At 36.0% G+C, this 22,286-nt stretch overlaps 1 protein-coding gene across 1 annotated transcript in view; it reads right to left on the bottom strand.

Annotated features, from left to right (window-relative positions):
- Window positions 1–22,286, bottom strand: part of LOC107737559 (nucleolar complex protein 2 homolog) — a 31,940-nt gene that overhangs the window by 4,315 nt on the left and 5,339 nt on the right. Inside the window, exons 5-17 of the mRNA XM_016549074.1 lie at window positions 21,769–21,883; window positions 21,591–21,684; window positions 21,424–21,502; window positions 21,224–21,334; window positions 20,983–21,096; window positions 20,212–20,400; window positions 19,709–19,848; window positions 18,705–18,816; window positions 14,140–14,253; window positions 9,206–9,307; window positions 8,425–8,568; window positions 3,500–3,613; window positions 2,031–2,163 (exon numbers count right to left, since the gene is read on the bottom strand). Of these exons, the coding sequence (XP_016404560.1) occupies window positions 2,031–2,163; window positions 3,500–3,613; window positions 8,425–8,568; window positions 9,206–9,307; window positions 14,140–14,253; window positions 18,705–18,816; window positions 19,709–19,848; window positions 20,212–20,400; window positions 20,983–21,096; window positions 21,224–21,334; window positions 21,424–21,502; window positions 21,591–21,684; window positions 21,769–21,883 (1,561 nt within the window). The remainder of the gene's footprint in view (window positions 1–2,030; window positions 2,164–3,499; window positions 3,614–8,424; window positions 8,569–9,205; window positions 9,308–14,139; window positions 14,254–18,704; window positions 18,817–19,708; window positions 19,849–20,211; window positions 20,401–20,982; window positions 21,097–21,223; window positions 21,335–21,423; window positions 21,503–21,590; window positions 21,685–21,768; window positions 21,884–22,286) is intronic.

Here is a 22,286-nt window from a genome sequence, read left to right as displayed (position 1 = left end):
TTCCTGTAAGAGAGAACAGAGTAAGAGAGAGCGAGAGACAGACAGAATGAGAGAGATTTGTAGGGACTCCACACAATGAGCACCAGATGTAAAAAAAAAAAAACCTTCCTCTCGCCTCCCACCTCCATGGGACTTTTTTTTTTGCGGCTGTCGGCTCATGGGCGGGAGGAGTGGGAGAGTGTGGCATGTGTCCGACACATGACCCAGCACACAACTCCAGATATAGAGTTAAAGAGGAGAGGCAAGTGCACGTCTGACAGCTGACCTGCCCTCCACTGAGATCTATTCACAGAGAGAGAGAGAGAGAGAGAACACGAGCGAGCGATATTGGGCTCACACATCTGAAATTAATTGTTATATAATTGTTCTTTGTTTTTAAAAAATGTAATACAGTTTCCTGCTTCCATGGAAATGCTTCTAAATATTCAATATCAACTGTAAAGATTGTTTAATTAAAGTTCAATTTTTTTCAAAGCTAACATGAAACCCAAAATTATTTGCACATATTATTGGAATATATAATGAATATTTATCTTATTAATCTTTCAACAAAATGTTTAACCTTGCTCCACCCCTCTAATCCTGTCATATAGAGACCAATTTTACAATCAGTTAAATAAAGTCCCTTAAAATTTTTCCCATAAAATGTGCCTAATTTACTCACCCTAAGGCATACAAAAATGCAAATGAGCTTTTTCATTAGAACAGATTTGGAAAAGTTTAGCATTACATCACTTGCCCATCAGTGGATCCTTTGCAGTGAATGGGTGCCGTCAGAACAAGTTAAAACAGCTGATAAAAATATGTCACCATAATCCACAAGTAATGCAAGTAATTCACAAGCTGCATGTTTGTAATAAATCAATAAACAAATTAAGATGTTTTTTTTACTTCAAAATGTTGCTTTCGTCTAAAATACGAGTCCTCTATCCATAATATAGTTTTTTCAATTGAAAAAGTCTGCTTGTCTGAATCAGGAGAGGAAAATGCATGGATCAAGCACCACTTACAAGCCAAAACAGTTCAAAACGGTTCTAAACAATTATTTCGGTGAATTTTGATGTGAGAGGACAACAGGGGATGGACTTTTTCACTGGAGGAAGCATTATCATGGACTCGTGTCCATAGGTGACAGGTTAAAGTTAAAGGGGTCCTATTATGCTTTTTTACAAAGTCTTGATTTTGTTTTGGGGGTGTACTAGAACAGGCTCTCATACTAGGTTGTTCGAGTCATGCCCCTTACCATAGCCGCCTACGAGCTTCAGTGTAAATATTGCTCAAAAAATATGCGTTGTAGTCCAAACGTGTCGTTCGTTGTAGTTTTTGAAAAGTGATTTCTGTTAAATAAAATATCTCCTTTTGAAGTGAACTTTGAGCTTTGTAACTTTGCAGATCTTTTTTATGTTCAAACAGCAACATTACAGACTAACTAAAGTTGAAAAGTGAAAAAGCATAATAGGACCCCTTTAAAATGTCTTAATGGCAGATTTGTTTCTTACAAACACAAAGCTTTTCACTTCACAATGAGTTGATTGATAGACTGGTGTTGTGGAAATTACTTGTGCATTATTGTAATGTTTTTACCAGCTGTTTGGAGTCTCATTCTAACGGCACCCCTTCACTGCAGAGGATCCATTGGTGAGCAAGTGATGTAATGCTAAATTTGACCAAATCTATTCCGATGAAGAAACAAACTCATTTACATCTTGGTCGGCATGACAGAAAATTTCCAACAAATTTCATTTTTGGGTGAACTATTCCTTTAAGCATTACAACAAAATAGAGGTAAAATAAAGGTGTACTTCAATAGATCTGTTGGGTTAAAATTTTCTGTTTCAGAACTCATCTCTGAGATGAGAATCTTCTGACAGCGCAGTGCAATGGACTACAGCCTCCCAGTGACAAAGAAAGGCATTACAGGAAAACAAAACTCTAGGAATCTTTCCCATTGCACATTAAACATGTATTTGTATAGTATGTGCATTAGTTGCAATACAAGAACTGGGTAATATATTAACATGAAGCCTTACCTTTGGATTTGAACAGGTCATCGTCATCATCGTCGTCACTATCCGACTCAAAAAGCCCCTTGAACTCCTTCTTGTCTGCTTTCTTTTCTTCAGCCTTCTTGCGTTTGATCTCAGGGAGATTCAAGTCCTCCATCTAAATTAAAACGCGATGGGAAAGAAAAAAAGATCTTTAAATACAGTCATTAATCAAAATTGGCAAAAACATGAACAAAACACTTCAGACATAACATTAATGAGAATATAATGCTGGTGAAATGCTTCTGTTTTCATTTCAGATTTAGTTGTAGACTAAATCTGGTTGAATGGAAGTGGAAGTGTTTTTTTCTTTCTAGTTGATGTACAATGAGCTATTCTTTGAGTTTCCTTCCATCTCATTAACATCAGATGTCAAAAAATGAGTCACTGATGAGACTGGGTATTCAACCTCTTTCATCTATATATCTTAATACTACAAAGGATTCAAATTAATAATATAATATAATACAAAAATAATTTAGAAAACAAAAAGCCACAAAAAATAATAAAGTTACATTATTCTCTCCTAAAAACATAATGGGACGTGTGTGTGTGTGTGTGTTGATGGAGGCAGTAGAGGCAGGAGGGAGGCAGTGGTAATCAGATCTGAGCGTGGGGACTCGGTGGATCAAAGCCTGGGACGCAGCCCTGAGCGCTATAATACTCTTCCTGTAGCACTAGCCCTGCCGCCTCCTCCGCCAATCTGCCGCTTCCTAGACGCCAACACTCCGCCTGGTGTCATCTCCATTATCTCCCTATGGACACGCTCCAGCTCCACACACATACACGAACACACACAGTAGGTGCTTTCACATAACCAGCACTACAAAGATGATCACATCTATGCATTTAATATAAGACTGGCATTAAAATAGCATTTGGATAGGGATGTAACGATGAACCGCGAGCCGGTTGAAAATCGATTCAAATATGTGACGATTCAAATCGGTTAAGATGCTAAACAAATACTTACAAATGAGGACAATAGAAGCAATCAAAACCAACAAAAGAGCAATAATATGCAAGTGCTATATTAGTATATTATTATAGTGTTATATTTCAATTTCACAAAGAAATGTGCAGCATTTTGTCCAAGCAATAATAAAAGGACACATGTAATTAATAATTTGTCTTAAATCTCATTTTGTAAAAATAAATAAATAATAAAAAATCGTGAATAGAATCGAATCGCGAAATCAAAACCGCGAATCGAATCGTGAGTTGAGTGAATCGTTACATCCCTACATTTGGATAAACAGCCATCTCGAGATATATATATATATATATATAATCCAAATAATGAGATTCTTTCTGAAGATCAAACCATTGCATTGTAATGACACTTTCAATGGGAAAAAAAAGAAGGACCTGTCTAAATCCAACTTCATCTGAAAGGTGTGGTTTGTATTATTTGGGTCTAATGGTAATTGTGGATGTGGTTTTGGCATTTTTACCCTTTCTTTTCCAGAGATCTCCAGCTGAATCTCCTTTTCACGAAGTTTCTTCCACTGGCTGTAATATTTAGTGAGTGGAGTGCCTTCCTCTGCTACCTGCTTCTCCCAGGCCGCCTGTAAACACACCAAAATAAACACACAACGAATGCTAACTGCATGTTCACCCATAGGAGAGCTAAACAAAAGAGATCTCAGTACAAATTCTCAACAAAATAAAGTCATAAAGTTACTCAAAAAGTACAATTGTTCGACTTCATGTGTACACACAGGCCTGCTCTGTTATTGTGAATCAAAAAATCCAAACACAGCCACAGCGCTGTTTTGAGTCTCTGTGCAACATGACGGCGATTCGTGCCTGAATGAATCAACCGTTTAAATGATTCGGTTCGCAATGACTCACTTCTTAACAGTGACTTGCTGCCACCTGCTGACGGTTTTGATTTCACATTTAAAGTATCTTTTCGTTTTGACCCGCACACAGAATATGAAGGATATCAAAAATAAGTTACACGCACACACACACACCAGTACGTAGAGAGACAATTAAGAGTGTTTATTCTCCAAATAACTCTAATTTCATGTTGCAGAAAAATGTGTTTAAAAATTGTGTATGGTCTCTTGTTCTTGTTCCAAGTTACCTTCCTGTCCACTGATTTTTACCTCTCACAAAAGCCACAAAGCCTTCCAAGAAGACAGTAAAGGCTTATTTCATGCTAGAGCTTTAGTTAGGCTGAAACTTGAAAGTTAAGTTCCACGACATAAATGCAATGTTTAGGTATTATTATAATTTTTATTACTATTATTTTGATTTTAAGAGATCTATCTTGTTATCTTATTAGCATATTTAGTATTGCTCTTTAATAAAGAAAAAAATACTTCTTATCAGATTACTCGATTAATCGATGGAATAATCTGTAGAATACTCGATTACTAAATGAATCGATAGCTACAGCCCTACTCTAAAGTGTATCAATGAAGTATCAGGCCAATCGTAGCAGACCAAGAAGCGACCCCTGGTGCACACCTTTTCTCTGAAACAGCAAAAATAAGTGGCTAACAGAAGGATAAAGGGGCAGGGGAGGGTGTAAGAGAGTGAATCCCTGCCAGCCTTTCCTTAAAGGTCTTTGTGGATGATATTGATCAGGTAAAATGAGATTAGTTGACCTCCAAATTCAATAGACCGTAATAAAACTCAACTTCAGTCTACAGTTTGCTAAACTTATTTATAACAATTTGCAGTGGTTTGTAGGATAGTGAAAACGATCAAAGCTAGAAAAGTGCGCAATATGCTCCTTCCTTGATGCAACAGACCCAAACAAAGCTACCAGATGTGTACATGACCAGTGAGGATGAGCTCCCTGGCAAACTGGGGGCTTCATCCTTTGAAGCATCTGTTCAACTACTGCTGTGCACATTCTGGAAGGAAATCCTGATGCGATCACTCAGCACTATGGTGCTGAGGCTAAAATGAACCGCAAGAAATTACAACGCAATGTTTAAGCCATTGCAATGGTTGGTATACATGCACATTGAGCTTTGGTGTCAAATTGAAATGTCAAAATGAATTAAAATAGAAATAAAATATATTATAACTATTTAGAAATATGTACATTTAAAAAAATACAAAAAATGAAGACAAAAAATGAAAATTTAAAACCTAAAAATAAAAGTTAATTCAAAATATTAATTAAAAAAACAACACTAGGTAGTTAGGAATATATTTATTTAACCTCTGTGTGAAGTGTTAGGGTTAGTATTAGAGCTGATGGAGGCACTGGTACAACCCATAGAGACAGATATGTGTTTGTTGGACTGATCCGTGGGGCATGCGGCTTTATGCAGCTGTGCTGGCGGCAGTGCCGGGTGAGAAGTTTGCCATGCCACCCTCGTTACTAAAGGACATCTTTCCCGCTGGCCGGAGCCCAGTGACAGATGCACCCCAGCGTGGTGCCATGCTGTCTGCATGCTCTGCCCTGCTGCATCTCTCCCTACAGCTCAACATTACACAGAGGAGAGACACAGACCCTTCCACCCCTCCTTCATTTCAGTCTTAAACGGCCTTAAATATTTATCAGAAGCACGAGTCGGTCCAGAGACAGCGAGGGGCGGGGAGGAGAGATGAACGGGCTGTGCATCGGCAGGGGTGACAAATGAGAGCGGAGATGGAGATGAATGGAGCCAAGATCTCGCCTCAGAGAGGAAGCAACTTCTCACCTTCTCTCACAACCTTCACCCCTGCCGCCCCCTCATTTTTTTCTTCCCACCAATTTAATCATTATCAGCGCAGTCAGCACCAGGGTTATTACGGTTAACTGAAAGTGCTATGAAGACAAACATTTGCATAAAAAAAAAAAGAAAGAAAATGAATTATTAATGTGCACTACAATATGGTCAACAACTAAGCAGAATTATAAAGAAAATTATTGATATAGTTTTAATTAAACTAATATATATTTTAAGCTATTTTGCCAAAAAAAGATGCACAATCAAACAGAAAGGAGGCCATCTGATTGATATAGAAAACAACCAACACAGTTCACTTTCTGTATACAACGTTTAGAAATCTTAATTCAAGAATTTTGAAATGGGTCTATATATATATATATATATTAATTACATATTTATATAATTATTCATATATAAAATTCAATATACATTTTGAATTAACTAAATGTGACCCTGGACCACAAACAACTCATAAGTAGCACGGGTATATTTGTAGTAATATCCAACAATACATTGTATGAGTCAAAATTATCGATTTTTCTTTTATGCCAAAAATCATTAGGATATCAAGTAAGATATTAAGATCATGCTCCATGAAGATATTTTGTAAATTTCCTACCGTAAATATATCAAAACTTTAACATTTTTGATTAGTAATATGCATGGCTATGGACTTCATTTGGACAACTTTATGGCAATTTTCTCAATATTTAGATTTTTTTGCACCCTCAGATTTCCAGTTTTTTAAAGAGTTGTATCTCGGCCAAATATTGTCCTATACTAACAAACCATACATAAATGGATAACTTATTTATTCAGCTTTCAGATGACGAATAAATCTCAATAAAAAAAAAAATTGACCCTTATGACTTATGGTTTTGTGGTCCAGGGTCACAAACATGGATAAAACAATCCTGACACTAAATAAATTTAAAATAAATTAAAAAATATATATATTAAAACATTTACACCAACACTAATTAAAAGTAAACTAAACTGAAAACAAAACTAATGAAAACAGTGAAATTTTCTGTAATTACAATAATCCTGTTCAGCGAGCACAAAGTCTGCTACTGGATTGATGTTAGCAGACGCTCGCAGACGAAGCACTTAACGTCTGCTCATCCTCCTCTGAGTCTCTCGCTGAGAGAAACAGCATTAGAAAGCTTTCCGCTCCATTACTTTCATCTGCTCTCACATCCGCCACCGACCCTGCGTCAGGCTACGGTCGTAATAGCATTCCGTGCCACGATGGCCGTGTGTATCTATTTGAGGACCTGTGACTGCACTTCCTGACCCACAGGTGGTGTGGTCAACTAGGCTCCAGGCCAACCGCCACATGCTGTTTTCAACTGACCACAGCAACACACACTCAGATGTGTTCACACGTAAACACACAGGGCTCTGAACACACAAACACAGACGAAGACTGTGGGTGACCAGCAGTCACCTGCGAGGGGACGGAAGGCAGGGTGGTGTTTGAGGTGGGTGGAAAGAGGAGGAACTGCAAAGATAACAGTCTGCTTTTACAGCTAAAATAAACATCTGACTGCCATGTCTGGTCCCAAAGCTCACAAGTGTCTGACTAGAAGTGCTGTTATGGTCACTGTGTAATAGAGTGGAGAAGAAAAAAACAAAAAAAAACATCCTTGGGTTGACGGAACGAATCAAAACAAACTGATAAAAATGTTAGAACTCATTCAATGAGTGCTAAAGAAGTTAACACATCAGCTGTACTCAGACAAGAGCTACAGATAAGACATACAATGTAAGAGCTACCGTGACCTGCGTGTATGTTTTTAACTCCTGATTTATAGATGGCAACACTTGCAGTACTGCAGTTAAACAAAAATACATAAAGGTGTACAATGTGTGCAAAGGTGTACAGAAGACTGTTTAATGCTGCACAGCAATGTTATTATAGTTAACTAAATCTCAAACCATAAAACTAATTTTATTACTTAAAATAAACTTTAACTGAAATAAAATTTTAAACATCAAATTCTCATTTTCATTTACAACATTTATCATGTTCATTTATTTTATCTTGATGCACTAAAATAACTAAAACTGACATAACATTGAAAGCATATCGAAAACATAGACTAATGAAAATATAGATTAAAGCAAAATCTGATAAAAGTGACAAAAACAATTACAATTTTAACTAAAATTAAAATGAAAACAGAAAAAAATTAAAACAAATTAATGAAAACTATAATGAAAAAAAAAAAAAGAGTTATATGATATTAAAATAACCCTGCTGCACAGAGATTTCATGAATGTACAAAAATTACAAATGCAGAAATAAATGTAAATAATAATATATAACAATATTTTAATTATTTGAATGGAAAGTATGAATTAATTGTACTGGTTTGATTAAATATAACACATTTTATAACATTTATAAATACAATAATATTTAATTGATATATAACATCATGAATTATAAAATTGAGGTAGGAAAGGCGGTATACTCATCTACAAGAATTTTCAAATGAAAAAACATTAAAAAATTAGGTGGGACTTGATTGCATCTGTTTTTTGTTGAACTTTTATATTAATGGTTAATATAAAACACCTTTTTGATACAAGCCACACAGATACAAGATACATTTTGATTTCATATTGACTTGAACAACAGTTTGGCCCGTTCCTGGTAAAAAAAAAAAAGCTACACAATTCCATGTACTCACCACAGCTGTGACATCAGCCACGCCAAAAGCAGCTTTCTGCCTTCGCCCTGTGATGTAGCTGCAGTTCTCCTGTATCTTTTCCAGCAGCTGGCGCATCTGCTTGCAGTAATTGGCCACTTTGCATTCCTTCAAGAAGGCTTTCAGCTGAGGAGACCAACATGAGAGAGCATGCATGAGAGACAGTAGGAGAAAGAGCAAACAAATGAAACATCACAAAAATTATGTGAACACAGAGCCACATGCAGGAAGAATTTTTAACTATCCTCAAAGAGAAACATTAATATATCTCTAGAAACTCTCTGTAGTCTGTACACAGATTCAATTTCCTTTTTTTTTTTTTTATTCCGCCAATGAAAAGTACAGAAGAAACGGGAGTAGATATTATAAATAAACCTGACTGGGCCAAAAGAATAAATATTCAAAACCGGATTTTTAAACAGCAGTGAGGAAAGCTCGGTTTTGGCCAGAACAGAGGATGTGGCCAGAGTGTGTGTGTGTGAGAGAGAGGGCTGAAAGAAGTGATGGTGAAAGAAGCTGGCTTTTTTCCTACAGCCTGTGTGTTTGTGTGCTGTGTTAGTGTGAACATTGTGGTGTATGTGTGTGCTGTGTAGCTAGGGTAAGTGTCAGGATGTGTAGGTTGAGGTGTGAGGACTAAAAGGAGCCATTAAATACAACTGCTGAGCACGCTCCATAACTTTCACTTATTATGACCTGTTGGCGATGTAGTAAATGTTAGGAAGGAAAGTGAATAAGCTTATTCCGGAAAGAGTGAGAACAGTACCTGAACGATGGTGGGCAAAGCCAGCTCAGGGAAGCCAACGGAGCAGGCCTGTGTGTGGAAGTACTCCAGAATGAGGTCATACAACTGCTCCACTAGACCATCCTGAAACAGTGAAAACACAAACACTCACAAATCAACACATAGGATGCATTCACGGCCCAGAAACATACTATGTGAACAGGGGATGATGAGTTACCTTCAAATTTATACACCATAGAACAGGATGTGTTAATGCAGATTTCAGGGAAATTGCTATCAATATATTGAATTTAGTGAACTTGCTTAGCAAGGTTGTCTTTAAACCGTTAGAACCACACAGATTTGCGTTTTGTACTGATGTCTTTAACCACTGCGCTCACGCCTTCTGCAGTGCTTCACATGACCAGGGCCGTCCTTAGCTGACGCGGGGCCTGGTGCGAGGTAGGGAGCGGGGCCCCCTTGATCTGTTCATGACCACCCCGGGGTGGGGGTGGGGGATCCCCTCAAAGCGCGGGGCCCAAAGGATGGCCCTGCGCATGACACAGCATTCTAAAAACACTGCGCTTAAGTTACAATATATCTAACTTAAAAAAAAAAAATATGGCCCTGCACCTCATGTTTTGAAATGCAGAACCGCATTCTGTGTGAACCTGCCCCAAAGGTAGCACAGTTACCTTTGAGAAAAAGAAAACAGTTTAAGCTAACGTCCCCTATAGCCTGTCTTGCTTGCAATGTAACACGTACCTGCGTCGTGAAATGCGGTCTGACATTAGACTTGGGTAGCTAGGACTGTCTGCGTTCACATAACTTGTGTAGAATTTGTTTCAGGCTTTCAACAACATCCATTTATGCTCATTTATAATTGTTGGATTTGGATCTAAAGGGGTGAACATCAACAGCCTTTTTTAATTATTTTGTACTGTTCTCTGAGGTCCACTTACAATGTTATCAAGATTTGGGACCATGTTTTTGACCCCCTCAACAGAATGCTCTGTTTGAATAGGCGGGGTGGATTGTAGACTCGGAAGTAAACGCCCACTGCTATGATTGGCTAACAGTTGTGTATGTTTGACAGCCTACTTCCTACACAGATGGACGCTGCGGTGATTTAGGTTGAAACTGCATAAATACAGCAATAGTGACCACACACAATAAAAACAATTACTCACTTTTGTGTGTTGTGACATTACTGCCAATATAGTTGGTACAGCATTGTCTTTTAGTTTAAATTTTTCTGAAAAGCCTGTGTGCAACTGTGCTTTGTTTGTAAACAAATTCACGATAAAATGAAGTAAACCAAGAACAGAGTTCTTACTGACGCTTTCTGAAACTTCATTAAAAATAAAGTTCATCCACTATTTCCTCATTTTGGGATCAGAAGGAAGGCAAAGCAAAGACTGTGTTTTTCCACAACTTGGCACTGCACAGTGTCTTGTGTCTTCGGAGCATCTTTATCGTTTGGTTTCTGCATAGACCTGCTCGTTCGCCTCTCTCGTTATTCACACTGCATGTGCGAATCAGTGGGCGGGGCTAAACAGACAGTGATGTCAATCTTCTTCTGCGGAGGCGGTGTTTAGCCACACTATTACGTCATAGAGTGGTACATTCCACAACCTGTCATTTTGGCAGATTGGATTCAATATAAGCTGTTTTTAGGCTAACAAGCACGTTTTTATAGTGCAATGACCTCATATCAAAGGGAATTTTGATTTCTCAGCTCAAATCATCTTGCACTCTGCGCTGCTTCCCCTAAAATATATTTTTTGCACAATTTCATGTACAGTATTTATGTAAAGTTCTTGCACAGTCTCAGATTATGTGTATGTATAACCAACTATTTATATACAGGTGCATCTCAATAAATTAGAATCTCGTGGAAAAGTTCATTTATTTCAGTAATTCAACTCAAATTGTGAAACTCGTGTATTAAATAAATTCAATGCACACAGACTGAAGTAGTTTAAGTCTTTGGTTCTTTTAATTGTGAATTGAGTACATGTACAGTAAATTAACATACTTTCCAGAAGGCCAACAATTCATTAAAAATGTTTTTTTTTATTGGTCTTATGGAGTATTCTAATTTGTTGAGATAGTGAGTTGGTGGGTTTTTGTTAAATGTGAGCCAAAATCATCACAATTAAAAGAACCAAAGACTTAAACTACTTCAGTCTGTGTGCATTGAATTTATTTAATACACAAGTTTCACAATTTGAGTTGAATTACTGAAATAAATGAACTTTTCCACGACATTCTAATTTATTGAGATGCACCTGTAGTATATGTATAGTCAAATAGTTTGTATAGGTCTATAAATGTTTTTTCTTATACTTCTAATGTTGTATGTTTATATTTATGTTTGATTAGTATGTACAGTAGCACCGTGGTCCTGCGAGACATGACATTTCGTTCCACTATATGTCCACACATGTAGCAGAATGACAATAAAGCTCGATTTGAACTTGAGTGATCCCTTTAATTTTTAGACAAACATCTTTGTTCAGAGTTTGGCACTGTTAGCACTATATTTTCAGGAACACTGGGTTTTAGTTAAGTTAAAAACGAACACAGGGCAACAGGCAGTGGTATTTTCAACTAACCTAGTTAACTTGCTTGAGTAAATGTACAATACCGTTTGAAAAACCATTGTAAAAGAAGTCACAAATGCAACAAGGCAGCATTTAAATATAGTAAAATGGTAATACCTTAAAATGTTATTACAATTTAAAATGTCCATTTTAATTCATTTTAAAGTGTAGTTTATTTCTGTGATGGTAAAGCTGCATTTTCAGCAGTCATTACTCCAGTCTTCAGTGTCACATGATCCTTCAGAAATCATTCTAATATGCTGATTTAGTGCTCAAGAATCTTTTTTTATTATTATCAATGTTCAAAATGTTTATTTTGAACATTGATAAAATTTATCTCAAATATGAATCTTTTATTTATAAGATTGCTTATTGAATGTCTTCACAGTCACTTTTGATCAATTTAATGTACCCTTTCTTAATAAAAGTATTAATTTCTATTAAAAAAAAATCGTAATGACCCCAATATTTGTACGGTAGTGTAGATGTAATCTAACTTAAATACAGTATGTCTCCAACTTGAGATAACTTAAAAACGTATCTCAAGTTGGAGACATACTGGTGGCGTTTACAGATGGGAAGCATGAATTTCAAAAACTTTTGTGTCAATCTAACACAAAAATACAAAAGAAAAGCCAGTCCCAGTAGCAATAATGTCCATTACAAATGACACCTGTTCCTGAGGTAACATACATGGAAAAAAACAGCAGTCAATCAGTTTATGCCCTACACAGAAATGGCTGCCCAGCCCCCCACAGAGCATTCACATCTCTACTCAACACCTGGCATACAAGCATTCACACTAATCCTGACCCGGTTTAGTGCAGGGATCGAACCTAAATCCTCTGCCCTACCTAAAATTCACAGCCGCAGCCTTCGCAAACACATTCCTCCGCAATGGAAACGGGAAAACCCTGCTCGTAACTGCCCTTACTAGTCAGGAAATATTTAAGATTTAGTAAGTCAGACAGAGATCCCAGACAGCAAGGGTGGAGTGGCGTCTCGGGGGGCCTGTGGCTGCGGTGACTTGGCCTGGGTGAACATACTGGAAAGCTTCCCCGTGCCAACCAGGAGAGCAGGATAATCCCTGCAGCTTGTGTGGCAATCCTCTTGGCAGCGACCGTGCGCGCGGCGCTTTAGCCTGTGTAGCAGCGTGTTCGGGCTTTCATCTCCTAACCTCAATCCAGTTACAGCCAGTCAGCATGAAGACACGACAGGCTCCTGGCCCAGGAGGAGGGCCGATCTTTATCCAGTACTTTATCTGATGCATTTAAGTGATTGTCTTTTGTTTCATTTTAATATGACTCTTTGCTCATTATTTTGGATTTGCCATACCTGTCAAAAGCTTGGGCCCGGGGTCAGTAAGTTTTTTTTTTTTTTTTTTTTTAAAAATAATTTTTTTTAGAGAGGACTCATTAAATTGATCAACAGTTACAGTAAAAATATTTCTAATGTTAAAAAAAAACGTTTGAACATTATATTCATCAAAGAATCCTGAGAATGTTTTCTACAAAAATATTAAGCAGCACAGTTTTTAACGTCTGTAGTAATAAGTAATAATAATGTAACAATAATGCTTCTTGAGCAGCAAATCAGCATATTAGAATGATTTCTGAAGGATCATGTGACACTGAAGACTGGAGTAATGGCTGCTGAAAATTCATGTTTGCCATCACAGGAATAAATTATATTTTAAAATATTCGAATAGAATATATGTAGTTATTTTGAATTGTAATAATATTTCAAAATATTACTATTTTTACTGGATTTTTTTTATCAAATACATGCAACCTATGTGAGCATAATAGATTTAACATTAAAAATGTAGTATACCTTATTAAAAATCATCAATCATGCTCCAAAACAGTTGACAAAAAAAAAAAAATTTATATATATATTTAAATATTAACTGAAAACTGAACATGCTCAGTATGAATTAGGGCTGTTAATCAATTTAAATGATTAAGTTTTTAAAAAGTGTTAAACTTTTTATTTTTTAAAGCTTTTTCAATTTTTACATTTCTGCAAATTATACATTGTCACTTTTCTCATGAACTCCCATGAAAGCACCAAGAAAAGCAAGTATGAAAGTAAAGATTTTTTTAGAGAAACTTTGTAATATTTTAGTCAGTTTCTGACATAAAGCTATCATACAACTTCAGAAGAATGAAGGAATAAAGTCCACATGCTTTTAGAAAATTTACATTTTGGGGTGTACTATCCCTTTAAAGTATTAAGCGCATTAAATCGTTTTCAATTAACCACATGTGGTAATTCTGGCAGGCTTAGTATACATACATAGTCATAAACTGAAAGAACATGAAGAATTTATGAAGGTCTGAAACTCAAAGTAGTACAGGATGTGTCACCTTATAAGCCTTCTCTTGGAGATTGGTCTTGCTGAGTTTGAGGATCACTGCAAAATTGATGGGCTTTATACTCATGCGGCCTGGTTTCTTATTGAAGTCTTCCCGCTGGAGGATCTGAGGAGCAGAGTGAACAAACAGATACATCAGAGCACCGCATCACAGACATGCGTGCACACAAAAACACAAATAAAACAAGACTACAGCAGCCCACTGATTATTCAGACAAACAAAAACCAGAGAATAACTCAAGGGCTTATAGTAACTTAAAGTAAACTATCTAACTCAGGTGTACAGACAAGTGTTGGGGAAGCTTCTCTTAAACTGTAGCTTCCCATCCAACAAGTCACTCAAATAGTTAACCCCTTTTTCCATCGTATTGAGGCTAACTATAACACGAAACATACAGATGACCTACTTCTTCATTAACTGATCTACAGGAGTAAAAGAAATATTATGAGAGAAATTATATAAATGAATGCACAAAACAATAGATACAAGTTCCTGGAGTATCTTGAAAAAAGTAGTAGTATGAGAAAAAAAGGGGGCCCAAAGTGTGTTTTTATTTTTAATAAAATAAAATCAGATGAGCAGCATTTATATGGCCCTAAAACAAATAGGGCACAAGTTATCAAATTGGATAAACCTAGTGATAAACAGCAGCATAGTATTTAATATGAACATTTAAATGGTTTGCTACAAAGAGACCTGCAAGGTCTGAAATGATTTTTTTTTTATTTACACTACCATTCTGTTTGCAGTCAGGAGGAGGGGCGGTCTTTATCCAGTCCTTTATCAGATGCATTTAAGCAGTTGTCTTTTATTTCATTTGTCTATTTACTCATTATCTTGGATTTATAGTACTGTTCAATAGAAATTAATATATATATTTTTTTTTTACAATTGTAAAGACATTAGTACCTTTTTTTCAGCAAGGACTTTATATTGATCAAAAGTGACAGTAAAACAATTTATAATGTTACAAACATTTCTATTTCAAACAAATGCTGTTCTCTTGAACTTTCTAGAAATGTTTAGCAGCACAACTGTTTTCAACATTGATAATTATAAGAAATGTTTCTTGAGCACCAAATCAGCATATTAGAATAATTTCTGACAGATCATGTGACAACTGAAGACTGCTTGAAAATTCAGCTTTGCCATCACAGGAATAAATTATACTTTTAAATATACTGAAACGGAAAACAGTTATTTTAAAATGTAACTATCTTACAATATTGCTATCTTTACTGTATTTTTTATCAAATAAATGATTATTGAGAATTATTGTAAAAATTGATTAACTTGATTAAAATGAATCAGATTTCCCATTTGTTTGAAGTTTATTAATTTTATTTTATCTTTTTTTATAACTTTATTAAAGCTGTAAGTACAAAACTACGTGATCAAAAATATGCAGTGTAGTAAAAGTAACTTGGCGGATATTAATATACATTTTTTTCTCATAATCCACATTTTTGCAGGCAACATATAAAGGTCTTTGCAATGCACACAGAGTCCGAAATTTTCGTATGCGTTTTTTCGTATTTGTCATCCTTTCCTACCAAAATGCTTGCTACGGATGTGAAAAAGCAGAGAATCGAACCTGATCCGATTTTTTTTTATGACGAACGAAAGTTTCGGAGGCAGTGTGTAAACGTGATTGACACGTGAGGTCGTATTTATTTATTATTGAATTTCAGACTCAGTGTGCAAAGACCTTTAAAATGAATGCTTTTCACCATAACTACTTACAAATATATAACTACTACTTAGATATTATAACTACTACATTACTTACTTTCTCCATAACTAATAACTGAAAGATGCAGTCAGCCTGCGTACTTTGGTACATGGCTATGATTTCTCCCATAACTCTCTCTGTGCTTCCGCATTTGAGAGCAGTTGAAAGTGCTTGACGAGGTCATCTAGAACCAGCGAGGTGTGTGTGTGTGTGTGTGTATGTGCTCATGGACGGCCGGTCTGTGCAAACAACGGATGTGGTGTCGGCCTGCGGGACACAGGAGGAAGTGGTGGAGCATGGTCCCAACCTGATATGCTCAGGGGCTACTGCAACAGGAAGCTTTAAATCATAGAGCACAGATAAAGAGAGAGGGAGAAAGAGCGGGAAAAGAGAAAAATAAAGAGAGGGACATGCCCTACTCTACTTCGCTGCACACCTAATTTTTAACATGAGCGCGAAAACAGGAAGTGGACTGCATCACAAATAAACACAGGGAGCAAGAAGGGGGTCGGTGGGAGTCAGTCGCCACACTGACAGAGGATGTGGTCTGCGCAACACGTTTAGAGCCGAGTGAGAACCACAGACCTTGACCACCCCCCCCCTTCCCGTTGGTCTCGGCTGCTGTCGCCTCCACGCTTCTATTCTCACAACAGCTGTCACCACAGGGGCTCACGCCAGCCACACACAAACACACACGTTTTGTCACCCGCCTCACACTGTGGAAAATGTTGACAGTTTGTGACCTCTACTTCTCCCAAAAACGAAGACGCGCAGCGTTCGCACACATTAGGATACGCATTCATGCAGACCGCATACTCTGATCTCTGGTGTCTTTTATCTTTTAGTCTTTAATTCAAAGCTTGTCGACCGTTTAGGTAGCTTGTCGTGTCTTACTTTTTGTTTTTTAATTTTCCAATAGTGACTTGTTGGTGGGTTTTCGGAACGACTAATCTGTATAATTAGGCTCCACCAGACCCCAATCAGATGTGATGTTAGGGAGCGTCTGTATTGTACAAGTTCTCGTGTTCAAAAACCATATGAATTCAGATTCCTTTTAACAACCCACAATAGTTCTGTAATCTGAGAGATTTACAAGTTTGAGGTTTTATCCATTAAGAATTAATTGGATTGTGAAAAGTGGTTAAATGTGAGTTTTCATAAATAGCTAAACTACTGTTTAAAAGTGTGGGGTCAGTTAGTTTTATTTTATGCTTTTGAAAGAAGTATTTTTTTACGAAAAGTATTTGCTCACGAAGGCTGTTTTAATTTGATTAAAAATACAGTAAAACAATATTATATATATATATATATATATATACACACACACACACACATATACACACTACCGTTCAAAAGTTTGGGATCAGAATGATTTTTTATGTTCCAACATTGATAATTCTAATAATAAATCAGCATATTAGAATGATTTCTTAAGGATCATGTGACACTTTTTACTGGAGTAATGGCTGATGGAAATTCAGCTTTGCATCACAGAAATAAATTATATTTTAAAGTATGTTAAAATAGAAACCATTATTTTATATTGTAATAACATTTTGCAAGATTACTGTTTTTTTATCAAATAAATACAGCCTTGATGAGCATAAGAGACTTCTTTAAAAAACATTACAAGTCTTACTGATCCCAAACTTTTGAACAGCAGTTTATATATATATACACATACATATACACACACACACACACACACACACATATATATATATATATATACACTGTAATGTATAAATGTAATTCATTCCTGTGATGGCAACACTGAATTTTCAGAATCATTACTCCATTCTTCAGGGTCACATGACCCTTCAGGAATCATTCTAATATGTTGATTGGGTGCACAAGAAACAATTCTTATTACCAATATTAAAAACAGTTGTGCTGCTCAATATTTTTGTGGAAATCGTTACACATTTTTTTCCACAATTAAAAACAACAGCATTTATTTAGAGTGGATGTCTAATGCCATTTCATGCATTCAGAGTTATTTACACTGCTAAAGAGTTGGATTTTCATGCTAAACATGACTCAAAAAGTCTCAAAAAACGTTTTTTTGTTTCTGTTTTATTTATGTCGATGTCACAGCTACGCAAAAGCTGCACGTGCTCGTGACTCTTTAAGCTCCACTCGTGACTCTTTAAGCTCCACCCGGTCTTTTACAAATCTGATAAAACTTCATATTTGGAGATATGAAAGATGCAATACTACTCTACAGTTACAGATTAACATGAGATTGGGCAAAACTGTGTGTTATGCCTGCTTTAAAACAGAAACCTTTTGTAACATTATAAATGTCTTTACCGTCACTTTTGATGAATTTAACAAGTCCTTGCTAAATAAAGGTTTTTAAAATTTAAGAAAAAAAAAATTCTTATTTTAACTTTTGAACAGTAGTGTATTTGGATGTTGGCTTAGGTTGAAGACAGGCATTTACAGCACTCACAGTCTAGCAGCACAAGCACAGCATGCTAAACCCCTGCATTTCTTAATTAATCTACTTAAAAAACAACAACATATATTAAAGTATAAAAGATATGCTAGTTGAACACACAAATTGACCCTTTAGTTGGTAGATTCTTCATTGGAAGAATTCTTGTAATTGTACTTCAAATGTGATGAAAGGTCAGAGCATGGAGAAGTCTTTTTATAGTTAACAGTAAAAAAGCAGGACGACCATGATGACAAATGCTGTGGGTACAGTACTCATGCCCAAACCACGTCCACCCACACAAGAACCTGTTTATTCAAGGCAGCCTGGGAGACACAGGGAGACATCAGAACAGTTGATGACGGCATGACATGCCAGTCTCACCTCTAGCAGGAAGGGCAGGGCGGGCACGTATGTCTCGGTGTTGGCAGACAGCAGGATGATCGCTCTGACACAATGCAGTCGCAGAGGGTAATACCGAGAGATGGGCACAAGCCTACAAATAGACACACAAACACATAATGGAGCCATCAATGACTTGATTGAGATTAACTGAAAACAGTAGTTCTGTAAGCGAACAAATAATGTGGATTTTTTTTAGCATAATTTTTTTAATATCCTAATTGATCTTTTGTTAGGTCTTCACTTTTGCAGGCAGAAAAGTAATGCAATATTCAAAGCTGAAGTTCTGAGCTCAAATCGACACACTGAGAATTGTACATTTAAATGTGGTTAATGGCGCCACTTGCTGGTAAAAACATTGTCAAGACTCACAAAGTCATTTAGAGTAGCTCACCCCAAAAAAATATAATTGTGATTTTTCTGATAAAAAATTGTGATAGCGATTTAAAATGTTTAAAACATTTTCAGCTTGCTGTGCTTGTTTGTAGGGCTGCACAATTTTTGTGACTATACTTTAAAACTATAAAATAATAATAATAATTACTATTATTATTATTACTAAATAAGCCATTAAAATTACTAGAAAATAATAATTACTATTATTATTACTACTACTAAGTAAACAATTAAAAATTACTAAAAAAAATAAACCCTATTGTATTATTCACTGTAAATTAGAGTACTTGAGAGAAATATAATAATTGTACTTTAAGAACACAGTGCCGCACTTTACTCTGAAACATAGTGCATGTATTTGATAATCACACCAAACTATATCGCAATTTCGATTTTATTTTGATTAATCATACAGCCCTACATTAACGACTTTCTCTCCAAAAATGACAAAAAAGCACCACACTGGCCCATTTGACTCGAGTAATATACTCAAAGTGGGTGAAATATCTCTTTAAAGATGCTGAGCAAAAAAAGCAGTAAGCAAAAAACATCAACAACAAACAAATAAACAAAAAAACATTCAATCATACTTGATGCAGCCGATGATGACTTGACACAGTGGGTAGATCAACGGCTCCAAAACCTCACTGGGGTAAATGGTGCTCAACACCCGACACCACAGATACAGACAGTGCACATACTGCCAGTTATACACGGACTGATATGTCTCCTGAGGATGCACAAAACAGAAAAACATGGATCAAGATAAGCTAACATCTGCAAAAAATATATTGGACGTATTTCTTAGTGATCCAATCCAAAAGAAGAAAAATATGTCTTTTTTTTTTTTTTTTATCAAGAATTGATTGGATTGTGAAAAGTGTGTGAATGAGATTTTGCTGCAACAATGCCAAACAATTCTTGCAAAACAATTTTAAAAGTGAAAAATTTTCTTTGGAATAACAAGCACAGATGAATCATTCACAATAAGATCAGGATTAAGAAAACAAATGTGGTCAATTTTATTTTCATTTTAACTTCAAACAGTCATTTTTTTTAACACAGAAGAATACAGGTCAAGACTTCTAACTACCTTCTTCTTCAAATTCATGGCGTTCCTGAGGTGGATGGCTAACTGACGGATATAAATAAAGGCATGCTGGTAGGACACCTGTGTGTCCAGTGAGTACATCTCAGCAAGAGTCCGCTGCATGAAATTAATCATGGGAAGAGTGTTTGGTGACGTGAACTTGCAGTTCTTTACGTAGGCGATGTACATTTGCTGCAAACAGAAAACTCACTGTTAATAATGAACCGTGTATAATGAATATCTTCACTAGTATTTCATCATATTTTGTATTTCTTCATATTTTATTCAGCAAATATACATGATATAGACCAAAAGTAACAGCAAATCCACTTATAATGATTCAAAAGATTTCTATTTCGTTCTTTTCTATTAATCAAAGAATCCTGAAAAAGCATCACTGTTTTTACAAAATATTAAACAGTTGTTTCAACACGGTTTTGTTTTTTGAGAACCGAATCAGCATATTAGAACGATTTCTGAAAGATCATGTGACACTGAAGACTGGAGTAATGATGATTTGCCAACACAGATTTTTTTTTTTTTTTGATCAAATAAATGCAGCCTTGGTGAGCATAAGAGGCTTTAAAAACATTTTTAAAATGTTACCAATTGCAATATTCAACTCAATTTAGTATGCGAGCAATTATTTTTGTCAACTCATATTCTCTTGCTGTTTATGTTATTTGAGAAAACAACAATATATGACAGGAATATTTAGTGTAAATCTCAACAAATGGGAAATAAACTTATGATATGTTGTAAAACCTAACTTACCTTAAGAACAGAGTTTAGGTAGATTTCCTGTTTGTTTCGGCAGATTTTGTTGAGAGCCAGGAAGGCAAGGACCCTTACAGTCTCCTCTCCTGTGCTCCAGTGTTTGATGAGACTCTAGTGTCACAAACAAAAAACACCACAGATGCTGACCTTTTTTTGTTGTTTGATTAAAAACATCCATGTCAGTGCACTGAGCGCCATTTCTGTCTTTAAGTTAGTGTCATTGATTCGCAGTGCTTACTTTGAGAAAGTGCCTGCACTGTTTTGGCAAACACAGGTAGTATGGCACCATCTGGTTGGCATGACGGAGAACTGCAGCTACAACTGTGGACTGGGTTAAACTGGAGAGAAGCTGAAAAGAAAAAAAAAAGTATCATGTTAACACTGGGATGTACTGGCTAAAAATAAATGGGAAAAAAAAAAATGTAGGGAAAAATCTACCTGAACAACACCGGCAATATACATCTTAATATCAATCTGATTTTTCTGCCACCTGGGACTTGAAGATGGAAGTATTAATCTGAAAACACAGATTAACACAATATTATGTGAAGAAATCTGACTGATTCAAACATCTATCTATACAGCAAGAGGAACAGAGCTCTTACTTTTTCTGGCCTTTCTCTGGAGCTTTCAGCTTCAGCATTTTGTTCAGAGCTGCATGCATGTCATTTATGCAGAACAGGATGAGGGAATTGAAGACTGTAATTGGAAACAGGCTGTCAGTGAACACATTAAACATATTCGGTTTTGTATGCAAGTGTTCGAAAAAAGCCGGTTAGTTACCAGCGCTGTCTGAGATGGTATATCGACACAGCTCCTCAGAGTCGCCCTTCGTTGTAGCCACGGCAGCCTTGAAGGCTTGTGTGATGTCCCTAATCAATTTTGCCCTGGGCTCTTTCTGGAAAGAAAAACATTAGAAAAAAATTCAGTAAAGAGTTCTATACCATGAATCTTCCAGATTAAATTGCAAACATTACAAACTTTGATTTGAAGCAAATATTTGTAGCAATAGCCAAAAATACATTTTTTTCACATCAAAATTATCGATTTTTCTTTTATGCCAAAAATCATTAGGATATTAAGTAATGATCATGTTCCATGAAGATATTTTGTAAATTTCCTACCATAAATATATTTAAACTTAATTTTTGATTAGTAATATGCCTTGCTAAGAACTAAATTTGGACAAATTTAAAGGCGATTTTCTCAATATTTAGATTTTTTTTTGAACCCTCAGATTCCAGATTTTCAAACAGTTGTATCCTAACAAACCATACATCAATGGAAATCTTATTTATTCA

The sequence above is a fragment of the Sinocyclocheilus rhinocerous genome, unplaced genomic scaffold (genome assembly GCF_001515625.1).
Source record: "Sinocyclocheilus rhinocerous isolate Xijiao unplaced genomic scaffold, SAMN03320098_v1.1 scaffold72, whole genome shotgun sequence".
NCBI classification, from domain to species: Eukaryota; Metazoa; Chordata; class Actinopteri; order Cypriniformes; family Cyprinidae; genus Sinocyclocheilus; species Sinocyclocheilus rhinocerous.
This window is presented reverse-complemented; position numbering and strand designations above follow the sequence as displayed.